The sequence below is a fragment of the Typopeltis vanoorti genome, chromosome 4, assembly GCF_054136105.1.
Source record: "Typopeltis vanoorti isolate ZY-2024b chromosome 4, IOZ_Tvanoo_1.0, whole genome shotgun sequence".
Classification (NCBI taxonomy): Eukaryota; Metazoa; Arthropoda; class Arachnida; order Uropygi; family Thelyphonidae; genus Typopeltis; species Typopeltis vanoorti.
The window spans coordinates 74,470,652-74,493,512 of record NC_143552.1 but is presented as its reverse complement, the minus strand read 5'-3'; the positions used below and the strand labels follow the sequence as shown (position 1 = coordinate 74,493,512).

Sequence of the window (22,861 nt, the reverse complement as noted above, 5' to 3'; positions counted from 1 at the left end):
AATAATAATATTTTAAGTGAGTTAATTCCGTTATTATAATTTCAATTCCTATTGTTGTTCGTTAGTTGTACTGATGATGTCTTATTTTACATAAGACGAAATATTTACATAATAAAAACGTAATCTGCTATGGCATACGTGTTATTCTATAGTTATGGATACCCCACAGGTTTCACTATATAAAAAATAATGAAGATCTATGAATATCTGAGAGAGAGAAAAGGGTGTTATAGGTTATCGATTGATGAAATTTTTCGTCATATAAGGGATCGGGTAACTATAAGGGAATATCGGTGAAAGTTAAATTTGTATGCATTTAAGAATGGAATGATAGGTAGAGTTTTCTTTCCTAAGAGCCCTGAATGAATGAGCGGAACAGTTTGCCAATTGAAGTAGTGAATGCATCTAATATGAATTATATATATATATATATATATATATATATATATATATATATATATATATATATATATATATATATATATATATAATTCATATTATATATATATATATATATCTGAGAATGACACCAGTTGGTTATTATATATATATATATATATATATATTTCTCTTTTTAATATTTTATTATTTCTCAGATAAATTACATACATTATATGAAGACAATTATGCATAACAAATACTTTCTCGTACATAAAGTTTATTTTAAAATAATAATAATAACAATAACTGTTTACAACATATATTATTATAATATTCATAATAATGAATATTACAGATGTTTCTTTGGAATTTTACAGTCTATATATATAATATCAATGGATATAAGCACTCTATATTATATACTTTTGTTACAGTTATTACGTCCATTACATACATTACTTACATTACATACTTTTGTTTACATATAATACATACATTACATACATTGGATTACTTGTGATACGTACATTACACGCATTTGGTTACATAGGATACATCTTGGATGAGAATTAATTTCTCTGCTTTCATCCTCGAAGCTTATGTAAGCTTATCTGAGGATGACACCAGTTGGTTATTATTTATTGGTTTTTTTATTTGCTGTATTGGGAAGCTACGAAATCTATGATTTCGTAGCTTCCCAATACAGCAAATAAAACAATACAGCGAAATCTATGATTTCGTAGCGCGCGCGCGCACACACACACACACACACACACACACACACACACACACACACACACACACACACACACACACACACACACACACACACACACACACACACACACACACACAGTAACTTGAAATGTATTGATGTGTCGCTGAACTGGAAGCCTGAACGAATATATTGTGTTTCATTAAATATGTATGGTACTTTGGGTGCGTGTTTCTTGTTCACAATAATAATCACTGAGCGATAAGCTAATCAGTTGGAACCTTCGAATCGCAGGAATATTCTCTGAACTGGCAAATTTCATCTGAAGTTTTGCGTTCTATAATATGCGCTGTGTTTTCTTTTCTTGGTGTTTGCTTATACGGTACATAAGTCGTCAGCAAGCGGGTATCTACTTGTAGCTCATAACACAAAAATTTACGTAAAGAAATGCCAGTTTCTTAATCGCATTATTGTAGAGTGATTTCTTTTATTATCAATATAATTGAAAATAGATATGTTTTTGGTTTATTTATCATTGAAATAATTTCATTTTGCCTAATTCATGAATATAAGTGCTCGATTGAAACCAAATTAAAACAACTCGGTCTATTTTAGTAATTTGAATTAATGATTAAATATATATAGAAATATTATTATATCACGTCATATTATCCTCTTTCTCCTGTTTGCTAGTGTCTGCAGTCTACAAATTCTCAATCTGTTTTCGTAATCATTCCACAATCGTGATATAATTTAACACTCTCCCTTTCACTCTCTCCACTATCAGAATCACCACAGAAACCAGAAGACAATACCTGCTCACAGTAGTCTAAGTGAGGTCTTATCAAGGCCTTATAAAGAGGCAAAATGACTTCCTTGTCTTTACATGTCAAAGTTCATTTCACTATCTCAGTTATTCTCTGAATTGTATTTGCAATCATTGCTATATGGCTATTGAACTTAAACTTTATATCTACTAAATCTCCAAGATCTCTAGCCTGATCAGTTTCTTCCAGAATAATTCTACCAATACAATATGATATTAGATATTTAATCTGACAGAATTACATGATTTTACATTTCCTAACAGTGAAGTGACATCCATTTTGCCATGCCCACAATTCCAGCCTATTCAAACCATTCTGTATATCAGCAGCACTACTGATCACCCCACATATCTTTTACAAAATCTTTTCATATCCTCCCCACTATTATCAATGTACAGATTGAATAACAGTGGACCAAGGACTGATCCTGGTGGTTCATCACTGGTTACCTTAAATCTTGAAGACTCACATCTCCCCCATATACCACTTTTTGATATCTTCTAGTCAGTCATCCTCTTATTCATGACAAACATTTATAATCCAATCCCATACTCTCCAATTTATGCAACAGTCTTCCATGCTGTATACTGTCAAAAGCTTTAGCAAAATCCAAAAGTGTCGTGGTATATCCATTTCCCTTGTCTAACTCAATGGTTTATTATAGACGAGCAACTTTCTGAAACATGACCTTCCCTTAGTGAACCCATGCTGTTCATTGAAAAGTAGGCATTCCTCTGTCAACTCATTTCTGTATGAGAGCCCTGACCAACATTTCCAAAAATATTCACCATCACTCCAGAGATATCGATAGTTCGATAGTCGAATACATCAGTCTTCGCACCGCCTTTGTTCAATGCGATTACTTTACATTCTTTTCAGTCTTGAGGAATCTTCTCTGTTCCATGCCTCAAAAACTCAGCTAAACACTCTTTTCGAATCCGTGCTGATATTCAATCAATCCCTATTGCTGAATTCTTTTCAAGTTTGTGCATCTGCTCTAATACCTCCTCCTCACACACCTGAGTTTCTCATCATAGAGAAGAGGTAGCAGTGAGCTCAGTGTTGCACACAACAGGTTGATAGCTTTTAGCAAAATGGCCCCCTCATGAGTTGAACGACTCTTCTGCACCCGCATGCCATCTCCTTTCAATAGAGTTACTCTTTCATATCCATTTTTTTCTTTTATTTGCAGCACAATGATACAATTCTTCTGGATTGTGTTTAGCTTTCAGCAAGAGAGATTTCTTTTCCTATTCAGAATTAGTTTTGCGTACGAAACTTTTGACTATTCTAGCCTGCTCCTTATAATATTCGTAAAGGGTATCATTCTTATGCACAAGGTATTCCTTACACATCATCCATTCGTTTCTTACGAATCTCTTGCTTAACTGGATTACACATCCATGTCGCTCCCAGCTTATTTATTCTTCAAACTCCAAGAATACGTTCTTGATATAGCATAATTTAAATATTTAAGCACTTTCCACGCACTGTCGATATCCTTCTCATCCAGTAACTGATACCATAGCACAGAACCCAGCATATTCCTCAGGTAATCATATTTTCCTGCTTTGTAGTTCAGCATGTAATCTTTTCTGAATGGATTATTCATAAGCTTAGTCACTTGCCAAGTGAGTACCGCATGATTACTATCACCAACCAGAGGCAGAATAGTAACATCTTTAACTAAAATATCCTTGACACTATAATTAGATCTAACACTCTTTGACCTTCTGCCACATTGATGCTTGAGGAAGTGTTGTCTCGCAGCAGCTCAGTTCAATACTTTCAGTTTCATACTTCTCATGAGATTTCGCAGATGCTCAATCAATGTTCAGATAGTTCAAGTTCCCAATTATGATTACTCGTTTCTCACCAATCACTTTTTATTTAGTAATGCATTTCTTCAAGAGCAGCCGACCCACTCGGGCTGTAACAACTAGTGGGGCGGCTTTGTATTTGATCTTGTTAACCACCATCTCACACCAGATGGCTTCAAACTCACTGCTACATGAAAAACTGTTACTAGTATTGCAGTCATAGATCTCAACTCTGACTGGATTCAATCATTAGATATCATTAGCAGCACCCCCCTTTACCCTCCTCTCTATCCTTCCTAAAAATATTATTCCCCTTATATTTGATACCCGTTAGTGCGTCTGATTCTGATAGCCAGGTCTCACTAATACCTATAATATGACCGAAGTATGGATCAAGGCAACAAATTGTATATCTTTGCTTCTGATACTCCTAGCATTCGTGTACAGACATAATAATCTACCTGCATGCTTTTTTGCGTACTCTTGTCTGTAGTCTGCGTTACGCAGTTCGACGAATTGCAGATTTCTGTTCTTACGTAGTGTCTTATTTATGCAGATATTCGCATGTGCTTGATAGGTCCGTCATCTGGTAATCATTTCTGTGATAATGCCCATTCCTTCATTAGCACAAGTATATATCATTGTCGCTCTTACAGTCAGGTTCTCGCCATTTCTCCCATCATATTTCAATTTCCCTGCTCCCTGTGCTAGTTCTCATACCAATTAATAATTTTCAAGATCCTTTTATACCAAACGCATTCAAGTGCAGGCGGTCCCTCAAAAAAAAAAATCCATTCTTCCCTGAAACTCGCTCCACGCATCCAAGGACTCGCATCCATTCCTTCTATGCACAGGCATCGAATCTTTGCCATCACAGCCCTTCTTCTAAATTCATTTCTATCATAATGTAAGTAAATTTCATCACATTTCACCCTCCTGGAGTGTAATTACTTTAATCGCTTCGAACAGTTTGTTAATAAAACAGGTCTTATTACAGCTGAAAATAGTCATTCCTCAAGGGTAGTCTTGCATCTAGAATTAGTACGAAATCTGCAACAGATTTATCCTGTCGAAAGAACTTTACTGGATGCCACTAGTTTGTTTTAATAAAACGAATGTATCAAAAATTAAAGTGAAGTTTACTAAACACGCAGTCATTTTGGTTCAAAAGTACTTATTAAATTGTTTTTTTTTTTGATTCCCATTGTCCTACACAATTTATTGTACTATTACAGATGGACGACGGTTCATATATATTGTGCCAAATAAGCATAAAATGTTGTAACGTAATTTCAGTTTTTGTATCTATGAAATCCTTTGCGGAATCCCAGAGCGAAAGAGAGAGAGAATACATCAGCTTCACTATTTAGTTGTGTTTCAGTCAGATCATTTTTATTCTGTAATCTATTTGAAATGATAACAGTGGTTTCTAAGTTGATGGAATTTAATTTAGGATCTCTGTTAAAATTTATCGACTGCTTTGACTTCAGTTTGACATTTAAACGGAAAACTTGTCCAAAACAATATTATGATTAAAATATACAAATCAAAATGGACAGACGTGTCATAATCAAGCTACAACTGTTGACACCTGATCATATTTTTACAAGTGTACTACTACGACTAGACAGAGCTTTTCAATAACGTAAATTTGTCACAGAGATCATGTTAGTTTTCGTAAAAACAACAGAAATGCTGACAGTTGAGAATTCAGTTCTGAACTGAACAGATGCAAAGTGTTTTTGGTGAACAATTGGTAGATTGCTGCTACTACGATCATTGGATCAAATGTGTACGCTCCAGTGTAATTAAGTTTTGTATTGAAACCAGTATTCTTTTCAGGAATGTTAGAATGAACCACTTAAAACGAAAACGGAGAAGGACAATCGAAACTGATCTTATTCTATTGTACATTCTCGATTCTCGGTACCTGATACTAATAGATTCTCTCTAGGCAGAAGCAAGTTATCACATTAAATAAATATTTATGGCTGCTACACTAAAGTTGTTTCCTGGACACTTCGTATAACATGTTCACAGACAGTGATGTGCGCAAAATGTTTGTAATAGGGACTTGAATTTTTTTCAAGTATAGTATATATGCTTGGTGGTTGCCTACCTTTCTTTAATTTTGTTATTCTACTATTGTTTAGCAATATCTTCATAGTAGTAATAAACATTTAACGCAGTGATTAAATTAGCTGAAAAGATGCGCGAGTATTACTATCCTTTGAGTTCAAGTATCAGTGAAATATTCATTGTGATTTTTTAGGGAATCCTACCGCATGAATTTCCCAATATATGATATTGCCCATTACTAATGAATATCAAGCCTTAAATCATGGAGGCGATTATTCTCCTCTCTCTTGTCCTGGAGAAGTCTTCATGTTTTATTCTTCTTTGAGTTACCTTGAATATAGCTGCTAATGTTAAACATCCTTACCTCCTGACTAATTAAATGTTGGACAATGACATTTACTGGAATGTCCTGTTTAAAGAAATGAAACAATTTCTCTCTCTCTCTCTCTTTCTCTCTCTCTCTCACACACACACACACACACACACACACACACACACACACACACACACACACACACACACACACACACACACACACACACACACACACACACACACACACACACACACACACACACACACACACACACACACACACACACACACACACACACACACACACACACACACACAATATAATAACTATTTGCAATATTATAATTATTTTAGATGATAGTATCGGCATTTCTTCTTGTTGAACATCACTGAACATCAATTAAACATCAAAAATAACTCTTAACTAAAAACAGAACAACATACAGATGTGTTACGTTCCCTACACTAAATCATTCGCAGAGTTCATAAGGTTATGCTGAGCACAAGAAACTTCTATGTTTGCCTAGTAAACCTACGATCTTACTTCAAAATGAAGAAACGATAATCTAACTTAATCTACAGCCCTTAATCACGGTATAAGCCTGATAAAAGTTATAGTAATTTAAGCTGGCTAAATGATTATTTATTATTAATGGGATATAACGACACTTATTTGCAAAAATAAATAAATAAATAATAATACTAATAAAATAACAGAGAAAGTAACTTGAATTCCTAAATCCCGGTAAGATCCTAATAATTTTCCTTGAAATGCAATCGAAATTGATAATTCTTCAAGTATTAATAGCTGCAGTAGTATAAACACATGAAACAAGAGGGAGAGAGAGAGAAATCTTGAATCATCAATAGAACCTGTTATATTTGCCGCTAATGATTTGTATTCTTATCTGGGAATCGACTGCTTTCATTGGACAATGATCTGCATCCTTCTCTTCTTTCTGTTCATTTCTAAGTGCAGCTAAAACTTCAAAAGGAAACTCAGTTGGTATAGTATACTATACTGATATAGTATACTATACTGATTTGATTACTTCGAATCAACCCCACACTCCATTAAGCAAATTCTTGACATTATAGTTCAATCAAAATTAATATAAATAAAAGTAGTCTCATTGATTATATTTTGTCTTAAAAACAATATCCAATATCTTCGATTAACGCTTGGACTAGTATGGTTTCGTTGTAATTATGACTAAAGCAAAGTGGCTGACAAGTGTCTTGTGCAGCCGGTTTGCTTATTTTGCGTAATAATTAGATACTTTTCGACAAAACAGACAAATCTGCCACCTTCTGACGACACTGCTATCTTCAAAATCCCGTTACGAAAGTTTCCTCATCTCATGGAAGGGATTTGAACTCCGGCCTTTCCACTCAAATAGTAAATGTAGCGATATCTTCGCTACTGCATTTGTGAAAGCAATGTTCCAGTCTCGAAGAAATTGGACCCACTTAAATGCATCTGCTCTAATTTTTCTAATCCTTATTAGGTTGATAGTGCAATTTCGTGTATGCTTTTGTATCAAACTCATTAATACAAAATGACGCAGCTAGAAATGCTTTACAGGAAGTAGGAAGTGTTCTACCCTGGACAGTTAATTTTATAACTGCCAGTGTACATGCCAAAGCATTGATCTTTCTTAGACATCCCGAAATGAGCTTTGCTTTTGCAACAAGTAAATGCAAACATCTATAACAGCGACGCAACAACTGATAGCTAGGGTTATCGATACTTCCTGCTAAAGCGTTCTACTTCCGGTATGTGACGCGATAGGCGACATGATGAAATGAAATCTCTCTTACCACTAAAATCAAGATAAGTCTGTTTGCCCCGACGATATCATTTTAGTGATCTTCTTCATACAAATAAATGTCTGCTGTGGTTTTTATCGCATCCTGCAAATACTAAATGGATAATATTTCGCGTGCGTTGCACCATCCCATTCGTGTCTTCAGCTGGTTTTTATGAACAGAATGCAACGCTAATAGATCGTGAAAAATAACGAACATTGATTTCATTCACAAAGAAGTATTATAGCAAAGTAATTTTACAAAGTGTTGTTCCGTATGTTACGAAAGAAAAAAGAAAATTAAAATACCTGAAAATTTTGCCAATCAGAATACCTGTTCTAAAGAATTATGAAATTTTTTTCTTGTTGCTTCACAAATAACGTAATCAAAATAATGTTCCAGTCTCTAATTCTGACAAATTTCATGAATAGCACAATAAAAATGTTGGTTGGAAAATGACAAGACAACACTGCTGAATTTACTGGCAATAAGCTGAGGTTATGGTAGTGTGCGGATGGCAAGCAGTTGTGTGGTTTACGTCAGCGAGTTTTGACGGTGGAAATTTTCTATTCCTTTAGAACACATCGAAGTGGATGGTCTAACGAATTTGTACAATTTGTATGTGGCATAAAAGTAATATAAGCTAATAAATTAGAATAATCTTAGCAATTCGAATGGGACTTGTTGGAATGATTTTTTTCTTCTTTTTGTTGCTTAAATTTCGAAATTGTGTAATAATACTATACTGGAATTACAGTAGTCATTTTTATGGCGTTTCCAGTTAGGTAGGAATTCAATTCTTATAACGTATATAGCGTAAATTATTTGAGGTAATTTAACTAACCACCTTGTTAAGTTGGGCGATGTTTAAGATAACAAAAGATAAATAATAAACTCTCATCTGTTCTCGGGTTCAAAAAAAATCAGTTTCATTGTTCTAAAGAGAAAGAAAGAGAAAATTGATTTCTAGATAACATATCGAACATTAGAAATATAGAAACTAGAGTGCTTACGATAACATTCGAAGAATATTAATGCATAACTCAAGACTTATTTCCAGGTGCCTCTTGGAATAGTATCGGAAAGTGCTGGACGTTCATCGGCAAAAGAGTTGAACCCTGACCATTTCTCAAATCGATAAGGTGATCACGTCATTTTGAACCTTCCCCTGTTCTTCGGAAACTTACCCTGCATATTCCATTACTACAGAATATTCCACATGTGTTTACAGGATCCGTGAATTGCAGTATGCTGTTGCAGTTCATTTTCATATTCGTGCATGCATAGAGGCTTAGAAATCTAACATTTCGAAGACAATACCGTGCCTTTTGACACTCATCTCAAGTGTGTATGCTTCTGAGATCAATATGTCTTATTTTCTAGTACGGTTCAATATGAAAAGGTGTCTACAAGCTTAGTTTCCAATTGTTTATGTAGTTTGACTTGAGTGCGGCTTTATTTTTTCTGTATCCCAAGTTCGCCGCCTCGCCAACGATGCCTACAGGTGTCGTAACTACCGCTGCATCTCATGCATTATGAAAAAAAACAAATATATGTTTAACGAAGGTGTCTCTTTACCTAATTATCTCACTTAGTAATCTCTGACGATATTCTAAACTGATCTCGTTAAGGATTAGTTACCAGAGAAGACACTAAATGTTTGGGACACGTTTTACACGGATTTTAATTATCTACAGTCCGTGAGTAGAAGCAACAATCAAAAGTTACTTCACTATATGTGGAAGAAATAATAATGCTTTGGAAAGTAGCCAATGATTCAAGTTATTCAGCAGATACTGAGAGACTCACAATGGTTTAGAGTCTGCTATAAGCGCTCTTACAGTATCACTGTTTGCGATCCACAAAGAATAGTGCAAAATACACATTCTGTCTTTGTACCCTTTGTAAAAAAAAAAAAAAACGTCTCGCTTGCAGAGATATCGTTCAGTCGTATACTTAAGTATTCGTAAGTATAGTTAATAAATGTTCATAATATTTATTAAAACCAAACTAGTTTGTCATTATACACCTTTGATGATTTAGTTTTGTAGAAAATATAACAATTTCAGTGATACGATAGAATTTCTCCTTTAGCACATACTGAAATGCATTTAGAATCATAAGCTTCAAGCCACATGTGTGACCTTTATCGATATTAGTTTCATCTGCAGATCCAAACAGGTTGATAGATTTCGATAACAGTCAGTATCCATCTTCTATTTCTAATTCTGTCTTTTGGCTGGTTTCATTAAATTGCATTCAGATTCTCTTCTTATGTAACCTCAAGTGCCTTATGTAACCTTCAGTTATGTCGTCTAACATTTCCACATAATGCAATATACTAAAGCATATCGTTTTGTAGTCTGATATGTACAATCCCGTTCAACTGGTTTCCCAACAGTTGTTGGGAAAAGTACACTCAGTTGTAACAGCACTTAGATGATAATGCGGGTACAAGGGTATCATTCTCTCTCTCTCTCTCTCTCTCTCTCTCTCTCTCTCTCTCTCTCTCTCTCTCTCTCGTTTTGGATATAAGCCCAAAGAAATGGGCATCCGAAGTACTTCGAAAAGACCTTGTTTGGCGAATATTTCAAAGATTAGCTCCTAATTGTCTTTTCAACTAATCAACATAGCAAGCATGAATTAATATAATTTTTTATTGTCACGAGCTACTAGAAATGTAGCTATCAATGTTATATTTAACCTCAATCATATATTCACGCACTTACAATAGAACTACACATATTTTACATCAGACGAAATGTCTTTTGGATTAATTTTAATATTGCGTGATGAAAATTCCAGTTAACCATGAAATATTTCTTACTTCTCGTTGTATAAATTAATAATCTACTGAGGATTTCATGTTGGCAATATCTGTTTCAAGGTATTCATGATTTCTACACCAATTTGTCCACCTATTATCCGGTCACGTAGATGTAATTGGCAAATTTTCCTTGACATTGATCTAGCGATTATACGCACTTGTATCTTTTTCGTCGTGCATTCTCTGATCTCGAAGTTATACACTTTTGTCAATGAAGTACCGTTTTTCCAGTAGTCGTAGGTATCTAGGTTTTATACTTCATGATCCTCAATGTGCATGGTTAACGAAGGAAGGAATTCTATTATTTATTTTCCTACAATTATGCAATGGAAATGGAAACTATCAATGCAAATAGGAACATGTATATTAAAGCAGTGCTGTGATTTGTAAGTCAGCAAGAAGGTTATATGTGTAGAAGTTGCACACGTATTTGCAAAGATCAATTACTTTTCCCTCTTCACTGTTTATACATAAATGCCTTGGGTATACTGAAATAGCATCAGTGTTTGGCTTGAATTTATGTGATTTAATTCAGATTATGATAAATTAATATATAAATTTAAGCTGTTTTGGTAATCATAATAACTTAAATAATGATAATAATTTTACAAAATAATGATGAGGGTGATATTTGCGTCACTTAACTTATTTTATTAGCCTATAAAATAGCAATGTATAAATGCAGTTGATAGCTGAATTGGAGAATTGTCATCCTATAAAGTTTTTATGTAACTGCTACCCATGAGAAGTTGTAAATATGAGTAGATTAGCATCTTAGACGGAAACCTGCTCTAGAGAGCAAACACGATGCTTTTTTATGCCACATTAGGCATCTAGTAAGGTGATGGTGGTGGTCCCACACTGAGCAATGAAAAACATCTGTCACCTTAAGGTTTTTCACCAATAGCCATGCCACAGTGGAATTCAAACCCACAGACTGTAGGTTAGTAAGTAATGACCCTCCCACTCGGTTAACCCGGTCACTGTCACTAACTTTTATGGATTTTTTTTTCTTGAAATAAAATTTAAGCAGCATAAGACGAAAAACACAGGAATAGAATTAATGCACAGCTGCGTCGTACACTATGGAGAGATTTAAATGAGGATTTTAACTGTTTTACCCATATGCCATTTTAACATGTGGCGATGTCACCAGTATTATTATCGACAGCACTGCATTTAGATGGCACTAAGATTACAAAGTTTTCGCCAATTCCTTAATGGTTTCTTTGTATGATGAAATATTCATAGCTTTATGTCTGGAAGCTGGGATTACAACCTGGGATAAAGGTATTGAAATATCCTTCAAAGGTTTGGAATTTTCCCTTTTAGTTTACAATGCCCTACTTCACCTTAATCGGACAGTTTTCTGTTGCATTAAGGTCAAAACTATTCCCTGGACAGTTCTGGAATAAAACGCTCTTTTTTCCACTGAATTATGGTGTAAACGAAACTCAATTGCAAAATGGTTGGAAATAATGGAGACCATATGACAACATTCGCTTCTGTGCTTCAAGACGCAAACACATCCTCTTGTTGATGGTCCAATTAACTAATGTCCAATTAAATTATTTTATTTTGTAGAGAAAGATTGGACGATCTTTATATTTAATTATCCGAAAATGGGCGTGAATAATCATAAAAAAAATAAAACTCGAAAGATAATTGCAATGCTGAAAAGAACGTTCACATGTGAAGATAACGATGTTATTTTGCCTCTTTACAAGGCCTTGATAAGACCTCACTTGGACTATTGTGCGCAGGTCTGGTCTCCTGGTTTCCGTTGTGATGCTGATATATTGGAGAGAGTACAAAGGAGAGTGTTAAAAATGATATCAGGATTGTGGAATATTGATTATGAAGACAGATTGAGAATCTGTAGACTGCAGACTAGCAGACAGCAGAAAGAGGGGGTGCTATGATTGAGACTTACAAACTTCTGAAAAGGTCATACAGGATTTCAATTGATGGAATTTTTCGATTTATGGAGGGTGGGAAAAGGATGAAGGGCATCCTTGGAAGCTGAGAATGAAGGCCGCCAAGAAGGGTGTGAGGGCTAGAATTTTCTCTCAGAGGGTGGTGCGTGATTCAAATGGATTGCCATTGGATGTTGTGAGTGCAAGCGGTGTGAAGGTACCTAATTACTCACAGCGAACGTGAAAATATTCCGCTATGGGCACGGAGAAAGAAGTTAATGCTATCAAGGGACTTTGATGCTAAATGAAAATGTGACTTATTTTCGCATGTTAGTTGTCTTCTTCTCATTATCTTCGGCCACTCAAGATGAAACAAATTAAAAAAGTAAATAAAAGACAGGTCTATTCCAAATTATTCGACTCCTCTCAGCAGTAGCATTGATGCCGTGTTTCTTTAGTTTTGTTGACGTAAATGTTCAGATCTTATAACCTTTTCATATAAATGATTTCCGTGATATTTTTTTGGAATCTGACAGTTCTATTAAAGCGTGATTAGAAATCTTCCTTTAAAAGATGTTGATAAGTTAAAATGCTACAAAACAACTAAGATATCTTTCAATGTTATGTTTATTATTAACGTGTGCCCCCTTAGAAGTGTGTATGTTCTGTTGAATTTAGACTAACCTTCTGGGAGGAAAAAGAAATATGTAAATAGTCTTTTTTATTGTGAAACATATCTATGTCGTAAGAACATACAATTTTTGTATTAAACTTGGAAAATTAAGTAACGAAAAAATATTTTTTTTTTTGTTTGTTTGAAGCTTTTAACGACGCGTATGTTCAGAAGACAAGTCTTTTGTTCTCAAGGGGCTGTTGTTTCATTTAAATGAAAATGCGACTTATTTTCGCAAATTACTTATCTTTTTCTCATTTTCTGCCAACTAAATATGAAAGAAATTAAGACAGGTCTAATTACCAACTATTCAACTACTCTCTTAATCTGAGAGTTTTCAGGTGAGGTAGCTAGTCTCGTACAGCAGTGGAAGGATTTTTGTTCCCAGAAACTCTGGTTTTTCATCCCACAAAACCTACTAGAAAAACAATTACAGACAATGCAGATAGGATTAATCGCCCGATCATAAATAAGGTTTTTGAGAAGGCGGATTACTTGGTCGTGACAAGCTATTGAGCCTATCACGGAAGGAAGATGGTACGGAATAAACATTAAATAATTCAGAAAAGAACAGAATTGCAGTACTTTTTCAGAGAAATGTGTTTACTGTAAAAATTAAGTTATGGGTTGCGGGTGTTGGCCATATTCTCCTTACCGATTAGATTACAATAATCATTAGAGGCTAACTCAACTATTCAGCGATGGGAGGAGACCGACTGCCTACCGATTTCCAGAAGTTTAGGATAAAAAGCATTCCGCTTACACTCTTGGGGAAATGAAAATGCGTTAAAGAATGTATTGATTTTATTACATTGTATCCTCTCTTTGAATTGATATGTTTGAACCCATGTAAATTTCCTCCTTTCGTAGACAAGCCGCTAGTGAATAGATCCTACTGGAGCACATCGCAAAATACTATTGATTAATTTAATAATAATTTTAGTAATGTTATTTTAGCATTATGAGTAACCTGTAAAATTATATATATGTTGTGGATTTTTTCATTATTTTAACAGTAATGTATTGTTTATTATGGTACTGAATTCTCGGAGGAGAAGAATGTATTTAAATAATTCAGCGTTAATTCAGTAATGTTTTTTGCCTAGTAACTTCATCATATTCACTTAATGTGAGCGGGTGAGAACACATTAACTTAGACTCCACTTACTAGAGTGACAACGTTTGGTCTCTAAAGCACGCTTCCCGGATTATTAGTAATGCTGTCACAAAACAAACATTGGAAACCCAAATCCGCACATTGCGACCGAGATGGATAAATGGTTAGGTAATTCGAAAACCTTGCTCTAGACCAAATATAGTTATAGATGATTCTCTTCGTGTGAGATCAATAGATATCATCAAGAGTGTTTTGCCCCAATTATCTCTGATCCAAACAGTTGCTTAAAAAACGGGTTGATGATTCACGTTGGTAAATTATAATCATCTGATTTAACCTTTGCTACACATTTGGGTTTTTCCAGTTACGTGCGGTAGAATTTCTTCAAGTCTTTCTACATTCAGAACATATTTCCCAGTTTGATTAAATCTTAGATTAAAACATGCTCATGTGGATCATTCTGATAAAAGGTCACGAATTTTACTTGGTTTTGATAAAGGCCATGAGAATTGTTTCTCCTACTGCTTATTGATATGGCTATGCCTGTTTTCGAAGACATAATTGCACTCTCCTAAATTAAGTTATCTCGTAAAATATTAATATAAAACTCTAAATAATATAGAATGCATTTAGAAGAATAAAGGACAAATGTTACAGGTGCCACCAAAATGTTCGTGGCAACTCGGAAAAAAAAATAAAGAAAAAAAAATCGAACGTCACCGATAATCTAATTTTGAACCTCCGGTGGTTTTAAAATATGGGTCATAGAGAACATCTCAAGCTCTTTGCGTGTAAGCGTGATATTGATCGGTAGTTTTAGATTAAATTTGAGAAACTATATAATCAGACCTCATCGTAATGGCTTTGAACCAGCGAATGACAGACCTGAAGTCAGAGTTCGATTATTTGTGAGCTAATATACAGGAGGGTCATTTACAATCGCATTTTGTTGACTTACTTGTAATAAGGTGTTTTTAATTTTAGACGTCGTACAATATTATTGGTTCATGTAAAATTAGAAAAAGGGTATTTGTCTCATATAAGAGTGGATAACGTAAATATTTGTTTGAAATTGACTTTTCATGTAGCAGGTTATAAGAAGACATTCCCATTTTGAAATATTTGCCACGCCGATAACAAATATTGTCATCTGTGAAAATTAGTAAGAAGAGTTTGGTTGTTTTAACAAGAACTTTAACTATCAGTATGCGATAAATAATTTAACAAAACCTCGTTTTATATAATATTACGCTATTTAGTTACTTGTTGAAACGAACCATGTTATAATGGTTTGTTTCAAACGTAAGTGGACGGTTGAAACAAACCATAAGGGAGGGTTTTTTGTTGTTTTGTTTTGTTTCGAATGCATTGTCAACGTCATTTTCTAGAGGTAGAGGGGGTTTTCTCCTCGAAAATCGGTTTATCGTCCGTCAAGTAAACCTGCCCCTTAAACACACATTTCTACAGACATAAAGGCATTCCCCTGGGGGATGCAACAGAGGAGTGGAAAGCCGACTGCATTAGTTGCCTAAAACGCTTAAATAGAGTATACTCAACCCGTCTCGGATGGATGACTGTACCAAATATGACATACCAAATTCAACCATTCTATTCTAGTATAGTAGGATGGCCATGTTTAGTTATTTGAACTACAGTCTGGTATGCAATCGCTATAAAGGACACTGCATATTGATCAAGTTTACCTTCAATTACATGCTCCTGTGAATCAGAAAAGCGAATTTTTAAAAAAAGCAATGAGACTAAAAATTCAAACTTTGCCATATGTATTAGCACTTTCTTGTAAATTTTAAAAAGAAAAAGTCAATATTTTCCTAAAAAAAAAAAAAAAGCTCGCTCATTATTTTTGGTTTAATAGGCTGATTTCCAGTCAATTTTAGCCTCACTCAAGATTTCAACATTTTTTTTACTTCGTTTGATGATGCGTAGATGAATATGTTAAAAGTCTATACAGTGTTGTATTACAGCTTTAATTTTTTATTGAAACATTTAATTTGCAACAATAATTCTGTTTTTGCAAGAATTTTTAAAAGAGATAAAGAGATCACTTAATTATTTGCTAATACGTTGTGTTCGTTCTAATCTTTTATAGGTCCGCCTGTACTGGTTGGGGTCACCATGTACATATTGAGCATTAGTTCTGTTAATGAGGTGCAAATGGTAAGTCTCCATTACCAATTATTCCCAGGTGATTTTTGTCTTAATGGCTTTGTACACAAAAAACATCATTCTATTCACGAAATTTACGTCTCTCACTTTTTTTTTTCAAAAATAATTGTGAAATGTGTTTAGAGGGGATAAGGGCGGGATAGGCAGGTCATTTAATCAAGAAATGGATTGAATTATTCAAAAGGTGTAATAATATTAAAGCATTATTGTGTGTTGTTGAATTCAGTTGAATAACAGATGATCTTGTATGGACATGAATCTTTTATTCATGTAAAATGAAACACATTGTGGGGTTTATTTATTATTTTATATACATTTGTTAAAAGAATCATTATCATAGTTGATGTCGACGATGTATTTCGAACAGTCGTTCTTCTGTTTTGTATTTCAGTAGAAAATTGTCATCAAATGTGTTTCGATAGTTTAACTAGGAAAGTCTAGTTTTACCATTTTTACAATTTAACTTAAAAGTTAACATTTTTTGGAAAAAATAATATCTAATTTAACTTCGATAATCATCTTCAATACCTTAAATGAAATAAGCAGCAATTTCTCTGATTGTTTAGAAACTACGAGTACAACTTCCTGAAAAATTAAGAGACTGGACAACTGTTACATCACTGTAATGATAATGACCCCCCAAGTGAGTGTGTTGGAGAGCTGTAGAATGACTCATTAATCTACTTTAATTTGGTCATTTGTCGTTTGCAAAAAGGCAATGAAAACAAAAACCTTTCATTTTTGTTTGTTTGAGAAGAACTGCTGATAATAAAAAGAAAAATTATAAATAAACAGATATTCAATTTAGTTTTTCAATTCAGGCATACGAAATTAAATGTGAAATTATGGGAAGTAAAAAACTAAAATAAAAACAAAAAAAAAAAAACATTTGTGGAAAAGGTTGAGTGTTGGTGAAGTTGATTGCCATGGAATTAAGTAGACCATAAAAGATTTATTCGTTTCAGGATATTTAAATTAAACAATAGTTTTCCGTTAAGCCTAATTATCAAAGATATCACAAATCGTGTATCATACAATAAAAGGAAACCAGTTTCTTCCATATAAATTACACTTTCGCTAGGTATTCCTGTTGGTATTTTCATTTTACAGAGAATAGTGCAATTTCTGAAGTGTTCTGTAAACAAACATCTCGTTCATACTGCTCACAGAAACCTTTATTAAATGCCTTCGGAATGTTATCTTCTATACCTTCCAGTTCATTTTCTTTAAACGTTATTGTAAGACTAAAATACAAATGCGTTAGCAATATTCAGACTTCTCGGCTTCTGGAAATGTTTACAAGTACATTCCAGTTGTATTTAAATAAAAATTGTTTCCTCTAATCTATGAATAAAGGCCGTACGCTTTCCTGAAACGTTGCAAATATTCCTGTTCTTTATAGAACGATCTGGAAAGAGGCAGAAGCCATTTTTATAAAGTCTTTGTAGGAAAATATTTTAATAGATTTCTTATATGAATCCGTTCAATCTCAACCTCGAATAGCTTAGATTTAGTTGACGTACTGTGAGCTCTTTATGGTGGCATTTTGCTTCACTCACCAAATAGAACTTAATATAATAGGAATTCGATATCTTTGGTGGAATCGAAGGTTTTTCATTCGGTGCATTCACGAATCTCAAGAGAGAAGAACAGTAAGTATGAAATACATAACTAAATCGGACAGCATACTTCGATTTGGTGGAGTGACGTAGAATAACAACCGCGCATTGTAAACAAAACTCATTTATAAGAAATAAATTAGTTTTTTTTTTTTTGTTTTTTTTTGACATGAAGAGCAAAATGTAGTTTCAGATACGTTTTTACTGTTTACCAGGTGTAGTCAAATTTCTATAGACTGCACTGCTACTCCTAGTCAGTCAAATACAGAACTGATTCGAATTCCCATATTATTTACAAGAAATACTGAGTGCTCGAGTATTTTGCTTTTTAATTTATAAATGCAGTCTTCTTATAACATTCTTTTACATGTACACAGTGCCTGGATCAAAAATGCTTTGATCCAGACACTGTGCAATGACTAACATTGGGTAAGAGTCTTATTAATTCGCATCTCTAGGACGGAATTTTTAACAGAGATGTTCATCTTATTAAAATATTGGTGTCCAGTATGATCAAATCGATTTGGAAGAAGCAATCATAAATCGCTTCACTTAATCCTATTCTGAGTCACGTGCAGAAAATATTCACTGTGAAGTATAAAGAAATCATGACATAAAAACAAAAACGTGAACATATATTTGGTAATTTATAATTGTTATTATGAGAGTTAAGCCTTTAACAAAACTTTATTGATCAGCTTATAGGAACAATAAGCATTTATACGAGAGATACGCATTTATGAGAAATAATACTAAAGTTTTTGTTATCAGTGATATCACGTTAACGCTTTTTATTATGTTGTGTTCGTTTAAAATTGAAAGGACAGTCCTTTTATAACCTTTATTATTCCTTTTTATTCATTTTTTCGTTCTTTGAAATACTTATACATCCTACTGCAAGATATTTACATAGATGAGGTATAAAATGTGAAAGAAAGCTTCCGTATTATTCTAAACTGCTTTCTTTCTTCCACTACTGAGTCCACAATTTGTAATAATGAATAGAAGCATGAGTACAACGTAAATTCATCGAATAGCTAAAATTAAGAAAACTTGCTGAAAATAAGTGAGGCTATTTAATATTATAACAGTGTCTTTAACAGAACATAGAGAATCATGTGATCCAAGTAGAGCTATTTGTTTCTCTGCCAAGTACGACTTTCTCTTTTCGCCCAGCGAAGAACAACATAAAAGGTTACGCGCACAAGAAAAGAGAATCAACAGATGAATCCACCACTTGCTACTTCTCGAACCTCCATTGCTTTTCCATCAGCAGATGATAGCAGTTCTTTTGTAAGTTTATCGCATCTTTCATTTTTTTTTCTTGGCTCTCTTTTTCTAGCTCTTTGAAGACGTGACAGTATTATCCCTGCTGTTGGCACGGTTCCATCTTCGAGTGCATCGAAAAACGTCCGTACTGTCTTTCTCTCCCCCTGCTCGTTTTTCCCTTCAGCTGCTGTTTATATTAAGAGAATTTTCAGCAAGATGGTGAGAAGAGAAGAGGGATGGCCTGGTCTGGACCACGTGTCAATTCGTAGATATTTTCTAAGGAGAGAACAAAGAAAAAGGAAACTGATAGGCTGCGTACTGGCAGATAAGGATTGATGCATTGCTCAGAATTAGAAGCACTTTTGTTATGATGGTGGATATGTTACGTTGGTCAACAGTGACTTCGATATCATTCTGATGCTATAAATAAATGATATTTTATGACGAAATCTTTAACTTTCTTAAGGAGTTTTCTATTTACAAAAAAAAAAGTTTGAACGACATCTCAAAGAAGGTTATAGTATAGAATGACAAGTACGAAAGGCTACACATTAAGAAATGTAGCAATCTCATTCTTCCAGTTACTTTTCATATTGCTACTTTAACGAACATAAAGACAAACTGAAAGAATGCGGTTGCTACACTTCTACATTTCTTACAACATTTAATGGATAGGATTCACATAAACGTAAGGATAAATATTCGTTTTTAGAACGAATATTTATCCTTACATTTATGTGAATCCTATCCACTAAATGTTGTATAATTTACGGCATAACATATCATGGGTATGAAGTAAGGGTTATATAATGTCAACAATCTGAAAGCTCCTAAGTTACAGACTAAACAGAACTTTTAAAAGTCTCCTTTATTACATATTAAGCCTCATGCACTTCAACGCTATATGAAATTCTAACTATGAACTGTCGGTCGGTTATAATGGATACGGACCGATGTGGTATTAGGTTTAATCTCAATTTTAAACTAATTGTGCTTTAATCGCAATGACTCCAGATGATTCCAGTGTGACTCCAGTGTGGTAATCTCCGATCCCATCTTATAGTCAGATATAAGCTTGGAACAGTTTATTTTCTCTTGTATTCTGTATCAGTGCGCTACAAAGATATCCAACGTATGATTTCTTAATTCTACGTTCTTTTTTTTGGGATTTCTAAAATGAGAATAGAATTATTCGGAATAACACTTTTAATACTGTGGTTTCATATTCTTAGCTTTTTCAATTTTCTAAATTGAAAAATTATAGTTTATAAAATCAAAATGTATAATTTCTGTGATTTTATTCTCCTCTAAAGGCTTATTACTTTTCATGTGATGCAATGTTCATCATTACAAGGGAAATTGAGCTTTACAGGCGAATGTCCTTTCTCATGTTCATGCCATGCCGTCCTCAGGAAATTATAAATGCCAAGATCCCTTGCTCAAACCTCTTGACAGATATTCAATATGCAAAATTCCGTTTGGTATAGAAAACAAAAGGTAACCATAATAGAATTTTCCTAATAGAGTGCCTTAGAGAACATATCTGTGGACCTTGCTGCTTCTATCGTCATTGTAAGGATAGCTTTCGTTTATCTCAAATCGAGAAATTATGATTTATCGGAACTCGACAATATCAATTAGCTACACTTATTATAACTATTGTTTTATAATATTAGTCTCTGCTGGAAGATACATTACAAGATGGGTCATTGTGCTTCATATTATTATGAACTGTACAACACTCCGTGAGGTTGCATCAATCAGTGCTGATCGCATACTATATTAATTATTATTTTGTTATGTGAATCTTGCACACGGAAAGTTGTAAAGCTGCTGCTCTAGAGACCAAAGTTATAACTGTTTTTGAAGTCACTTCCCACCTCGATTAAGAAGGCAGTCGTTTCACACTGATCAACGTAATTCATCTACCAGATAAAGATATTTACACAACCATTCCCATGGTATGATTTGAACCCGCACCTTATTAGTTCGAAAGCATTATGCTATCCATTCGACCAACCAGGCTAGCTGGCCTAGTTGCTTGAGAATCTTGAGAAAATTATGTGTATTAAAATATTTTTCACCATACCTTTATCCTATTTGATTAATCCAGATTAATCAGAATTAGAAATACTTTTGATATGCTTAATTTGTTAAATTAGTTAATAATTTAAGCCTACACTACTGCTTGCAATTTAGACAAAGTGATGCTATTTAACATATGGTGAGTCATATAAAAATGCAAATAAAAAATAAATACTGTTCAGACAATTTAATTACATCCTCGTAAGAAAAAGTATACATTTTTCATTCAACCGCCGAATACAAATATAATTCTATTTCGCCCTTATATCTAAATATTTGACTACTCAAAGAAAGACTCCTGAGTAACTTTCTAAGGATGCGTGCAGAACTTGACGTTTGTAGTCCTTTATGTAAAATTTATTTTAAAAGTATGGTCGTCTTTGAGTATCTTCCCTGTACAATGGCAACTTTTTACTAACCACATTTCAAAGGGAACATCTGGATGGTTCACTTTGCTCTTTTCTTTATGAAAAAAAATGTCTTTAAGAAAGTCAAAATCTCTAATGGAGAACCACATTACTTTTTTGGCATATAATTTTAGATAAGAAGCAGTTTTGTTATTCTTTTTTGCCTACTCCATACATCGTGGAATATTATTCTTGATAAACGAAATTCTACTGGCAGATTGCATATGGTTAAAGTTACTACAATCATGGCTGAAAATTGCAAACTTGCTTAGTTTCACTGTTGTTGGTTAATTAAAACAATTTTCTTTTTAATTCTGATGATTCTTCTTATTATTATATTATAAACCATCTTGATATCACCACCAAGCTTAGCCTCAGCTGCTTTCTCAATAATTTCAAACAACACAGATCTTTTTTTTCTTCTGCATTAAAAGTACATTTATTGTGAAATATAAAGGACGTTGCTTTCTATCTAAAAAGCTATTTTTTTATATTAGTGATTATTTTGGCACCAGTTATTCAATAAATATACTTTCACCATCAAAGCAAAAAATGGGAAAAAGGAAGATCTAAGCAAACTCTTCCGAATAAACATTACTCTTAGTTGAAACAAAAGAAACTGAAAAACAAGATTCCCTCGCTAGATGCTCGAAAACTATAAACAAATATATCTCAAAGTCAGTGAGCAAAGAACGATTTTGAAAGAGCTACTCTAACTTCGCAAGATTGAGATAAAACACTTGTTGAGAGAAGTCTTTGGTCTTAAATCAGGACTGGAAGTTTATCGTAGTGTAGTGGTAGATTATACTTGACGA

At 33.8% G+C, this 22,861-nt stretch overlaps 1 protein-coding gene across 1 annotated transcript in view; it reads left to right on the top strand.

The window, feature by feature from the left end:
- The window catches only part of LOC150107419 (gamma-aminobutyric acid receptor subunit beta-like), a 415,258-nt gene that overhangs the window by 28,128 nt on the left and 364,269 nt on the right, over positions 1 to 22,861 (top strand). The window contains exon 3 of the mRNA XM_090391284.1: positions 16,590 to 16,657. Within this exon, the coding sequence (XP_090247410.1) occupies positions 16,590 to 16,657 (68 nt within the window). The remainder of the gene's footprint in view (positions 1 to 16,589; positions 16,658 to 22,861) is intronic.